General features: G+C 46.7%; 1 protein-coding gene across 1 annotated transcript; it reads right to left on the bottom strand.

Annotated features, from left to right (window-relative positions):
• Positions 1–1,363: 1,363 nt before the first annotated feature.
• On the bottom strand, positions 1,364–3,461 carry LOC114818499 (solute carrier family 35 member F4-like). Its single transcript, XM_029084582.1, has 3 exons — positions 3,386–3,461; positions 3,205–3,294; positions 1,364–1,605 (listed from the first exon to the last, which is right to left on the bottom strand). The coding sequence occupies exons 1-3, from the start codon at positions 3,459–3,461 to the stop codon at positions 1,364–1,366; spliced, it is 408 nt and encodes a 135-aa protein (XP_028940415.1).
• Between the last annotated feature and the right edge of the window lie 1,269 nt (positions 3,462–4,730).

Raw genomic sequence — 4,730 nt, 5'->3', positions numbered from 1 at the left:
GAATCATGGGATCATAGAACGTTGTGAGATGGAAGGGACCCACAGGATCATCGAGTCCAACTCTTGCTCTAGCATGGGACAGTTGCAAGATTCAAACCATGTATCTGAGGGCCTTGGCCAAATGCTTCTGGGGAAGAAGGCACTGAATGTCTCTGCTTTGTCTGCGTCCCTGTTTGTGAGGTGACCATGCTCATCAAGTAACGGGCCAATGTTATTCTTGATCTGCCTTTTGCTATCAGGGTATTTTAAAAGCCCTTTTTATCGTCTTTCACGGCACTAGCCAGCTTTATAACTTCTGGCATTTTGGGATTGCCTCCTCTTGTGCTCTTAGGAGGTGGTACTTAAAAAGTGACCAGCACTGGTGGACTCCAGCACCTTCAAAAGCTTTTTCCCAGGGGACCTTGCTAAGTAGTTCCCTGAACACCGTGAAGTCCACTCTCCTCGTATCTAGAGTTGAGGTCTTGCTGGCAGTTTTCCTCCTGTTACCACAGATTTTGAACTTGACTGCTTGGAACTGTCTCTGTCCTGGGATCACAGGCTGGGGAGAGGCTGGGCATTGGTTGGTGGGTGAAGAGCAATTATGCTGTGCATCACTCATTTCCATATTTTATTACTATCATTATTATTTTAAGTTTTCTTTTATTTCAATTACTTAATTGTTTTTATCTCAACCCACAAGTCTCCTTACCCTTATTCCTCCAATTCTCTCCCTTGCTCCCTGGGTGAGGGGGAGAGTGAGTGAGCGACTGTGTTTGGCCACAGCCAAGTGAAACCACCACAGAATTTCCCAATAGTGTAACTTTATGAAAAATTGTTTTGCATTGTCACAAAATTCTTTCTTCTGATAATAATTCCTACTATCAACATGAACATCAGCTTCCTTCAGAAATGAATTCTCAAAACTGCTGGGTGAGGTTTGAAATGGCTTTCCAAAACCACAACCTCACTGAAAGGTCACATTATTTTTGAGAGTAAGTCAACATGTTCGATTTGGAGATTTAGCTGGAAATATCCAAGATTTGTATCCTAGGGAATGGCTCTGCTGATGTGTATCCTTGGGAATAGCGTTATGTTTGCCACCAAAAGGAGATGAACGATGCAGATTTGATCCATTATTTAAAAATCCACCAGTTCAGTAAGGCACAAGCTTAAATGGTTTTTATTACAAAACATTTTATTGTAGTTCTTTACACCCGTTCCTTGATAAGTGTATAAATGTAAACATTTATTATAGATGTAGTTCTCTTATCTTACAGTTCATACCCAGTTCAGAGTAAATGTTGGTGTGAAGCATACAAGTGGTGAGGGAATTTAAGCTATATTCACAGAATATACATCTGCGTGCAGTTCAAGTCCACCAGCCCTAAGCTAGTGGTATAGACACTGTCCCATTAGCTCTACTTCTGCTTCTCGTGTGTACGCTGGAGTCTGTGATGTCGTCGGCGTGATCCTCACTTTTCTTCTCCTTCAAGCTGTTGATGAACCTCAAGGTTATTTCATCCCATTCCTCAGGGAGCAGCATCAGCAGAAACCCAATGCAAATGATGATGGTGGCTCCCAACCTCACTACGCTGAAGATCATTTTGTGCTTCAACAGATCCACAGCTGTGAAGAACAACAATGCCATCAAAACCGCAGAAGGATGATCTACAGCATCAGACCAGCCCCGCACATCTCTGTAACCTGCGTGTTGCACTCTGGCTGTGACACTGGCCTCATTGCTCTTGCTCCGCTAGAGTGACCAGCTCCTTGAGTTCAGAGAAATGCTTTGAACTGAGAGCGTGGTACTGACAGCGCCACGTCTCCTCCCCACCTTCATGCAGCCTCTGAGGAAGCCTTGTAGGACCAGTCTAAGCCTCAATGTTTCCATTTTTGCTTTCAGAGGGAAGGTACTCTGGACATGAGCTGGCAATGTGTGCTTGAAGCCCAGAAGGCCAATTGTATCCTGGGCTCCATCAAAAGTAGCGTGGCCAGTAGGTCAAGGGAGGGGATTCTGCCCCTCTACTCTGGTGAGACCCCACCTGGAGTACTGCATCCAGCTCTGGGGTCCTCAGTACAAGAAAGACATAGACCTGTCAGAGCAGGTCCAGAGGCCACAAAAATGATCAGAGGGATGGAACAGCTCTGCTGTGAGGACAGGCTGAGAGAGTTGGGTTGTTCAGCCTGGAGAAGAGAAGGCTCCAGGGAGACCTTCTAGAGGCCTCCCAGTACCTGAAGGGCCTACAAGAAAAGTGGGGATAGACTTTTTAGCAGGGCCTGTAGCAGTAGGACAAGGGGTGATGGTTTTAAACTAAAAGAGGGGAGATTCAGACTAGATCCAAGGAAGAAATTTTTTTACAACGAAGGTGGTGAAACACTGGCCCAGGTTGCCCACTGAGGTCTTTCAAGGTCAGGTTGGACAGGGCTCTGAGCAACCTGATCTGGTTGAAGATGTCCCTGCTCACTGCAGGGGGGTTGGACTAGATGGCCTTGAAAGGTCCCTTCCAACCCAAACCATTCTATGATTCTTCAAATTAACTCTTCAATCTACTGCAGGTTGCATCAACATGATGTTTCCAGCGATGGCGAAAGCAACAAGCAGCTCAGAAAGCTGGAATTGATGCCTCCAGGCCCAGCCTCCCAACTCCAGAACCAGGAACCACAGCACATCTGAGCCCTTGAGCAGCCTCTTATAGGCACTGACTGTTTCACAGCTCTGACCTGCATCCCGTTAAAAACAGATGGTTCTTCAATAACATCCTCAGATACATGGAGTGGTGAGGCTAATGGGGTGAGGAGGAGACTGGAAGAGCAGAGACAGGGTCTACTCAAGAACACAGGACTCTGGAGTGAACTTCCACATCTACACCCTGCCCTGCTGCTGCACAGCAGGTCACCAGCACAATGCCGAGCCACAGCAGCAGCAGCAACACGTTGACCTCACCACATCTCAGCAGCAATCAGGTGCCCTCTTCTCTGCATGGTGTGGACACATCCCATTACTCCCAGAGAAAGGACAAAAGCCAAAAAAAAGAAAAAAAACAAAAAAGCTTTTCACCAACTGAAACAGCCACCATCACCTGGAGCATCCATGGAAGCTGGAGGAAACCGAACTGCTTTTGAAATATGTGGCCACAGATTTTTTGACTATTTAGACAATAAAGTGCTTCTGCTGCCTGCATGCCCGTGAGCTCATCTTCCCACCACCAACCAGGACACTTGTACCTGCATTTCCAGGGACGCTGAGCACTGTGCCAACAGAGATCAGGATGGGGTATGTAAGTACGACACCAACGTTAACCAGAATGTTGAAAGCTGGGGGAAAAAACAGAGAAGTCAGACAGATAATACATGATTATGGGGAAAAGCACCAGAGTGAGACTCTTCTCCTCCACCTTGAGCCTACAAGCATGACACAGGCTCAGGACGCACACCACAGCGAGGTAGTTGTCACAAAGTGATTGATGTTTATTTTTTGTCATGGATGAGTGTGAAATGAGGGGAAGGTCTGTACGGGGGAAGAGGGAGGGCTGTAGGTCCTGTCACAAACAGTAATACCAAGGTTGTCACACTTTTATTTCACAGCTTTCTCCAAGCTTTAATCAGATACCAGCAACATTGTTTTGCTGTCATAAACCATCATTTCTTCTCCTACCAGAAGGATGATGATCTCAGCTTCCCCTCTTGACTGAAGCCATGTTGTCCTTGTCTTAATAGGACATTTCACTGATGAAAGGCCCTGCACACCTCTAGCTGGACCATACATGAAAGGCAATAGCAGCAGGAACTCATACACTGAAGGACACTAAATACAATTAGCCGATGAAGTTAACTGCAGACTAAGCAGATCAGAGTGAGACCACGGTCTTGCTGCCATGTTGAAGGTAAGATGAAAGCCAACAGATGTACAAATGTTCAACACCTTTAAATCATGGGTTGGGTTTCTGTTTTGGGGTTTTTTTTTTTTCACATGACAGCATTCCCAGCCAGCTCTCATTTCTTTAAGAGATCAAAAGCAAAGGGCAGTAACTCCCCTCTCATACCCTTCCCCAGGGTGCTCTCCCAGCTCTCGCAGCCTGGTGCTGTGTGCAGGACCCCAAGTCCTTCCTGATCAGCCACCACCCAGTCCTCTTCTGCTGGTGTGTCCCCTACGTGACAGGAGCAGGATTCAGTGTACAGGGTTGTTCCTGTACCGATGATACACTTCGGTAGATTGATGGATGATAAATGATCCCCATTTTTTGTCCCTTAGGTGGTCACAAAGCAGCAGCAAGGCTGGTTAGAGAAGTTTCAAGGTGCTCAGAGCACCTCAGCTGTCAGCCTAGCCCAGAACATACATGACAACCAGAAGATCAGGTCCAACCAGCATGGGTTTAAGAAAGGCAGGTCCTGCTTGACTATCCTGATCTCCTTCTACGACAAGGTGATCCACTTCATGGATGAAGAAAAGGCTGTGGATGTTGTCTACCTAGACTTTAGGAAAGCCTTTAACACCATTTCTCACAGCATTCTCCTGCAGAAACTGGCTGCTTACAACTTCGATTGGAATATACTTTGCTGGGTGCAAAACTTGCTGGATGGCTGTGCCTAAAGAGTGGTGGGGAGTGGAGTTAAACCCAGTGGGAGGCCGGTCACCAGTGGTGTTCCCCAGGGCTCAGTACTGGGGACACTCCTGTTTAACATCTTTATCAATGATCTGGATGAGGGGATTGAGTTGCAGTCAGTCAGTTTGCAGATGACACCAAGCTGGG

The sequence above is a fragment of the Antrostomus carolinensis genome, unplaced genomic scaffold (genome assembly GCF_000700745.2).
Source record: "Antrostomus carolinensis isolate BGI_N321 unplaced genomic scaffold, ASM70074v2 scaffold12554, whole genome shotgun sequence".
In the NCBI taxonomy this organism is placed as follows: domain Eukaryota; kingdom Metazoa; phylum Chordata; class Aves; order Caprimulgiformes; family Caprimulgidae; genus Antrostomus; species Antrostomus carolinensis.
Note: the sequence above shows the minus strand (reverse complement) of the source record. Positions and strands in the feature narration are given on the sequence as shown.

Coding starts and splice junctions, on each gene's coding strand:
- LOC114818499 (XM_029084582.1), bottom strand. CDS start 3,461: ATGACAAAAAATAAACATCAATCACTTTGTGACAACTACCTCGCTGTG. Junction 3,295..3,385: donor CCTGAGCCTGTGTCATGCTT/GTAGGCTCAAGG, acceptor TTTTTCCCCCAG/CTTTCAACATTCTGGTTAAC. Junction 1,606..3,204: donor CAGCGTCCCTGGAAATGCAG/GTACAAGTGTCC, acceptor TGTTCTTCACAG/CTGTGGATCTGTTGAAGCAC.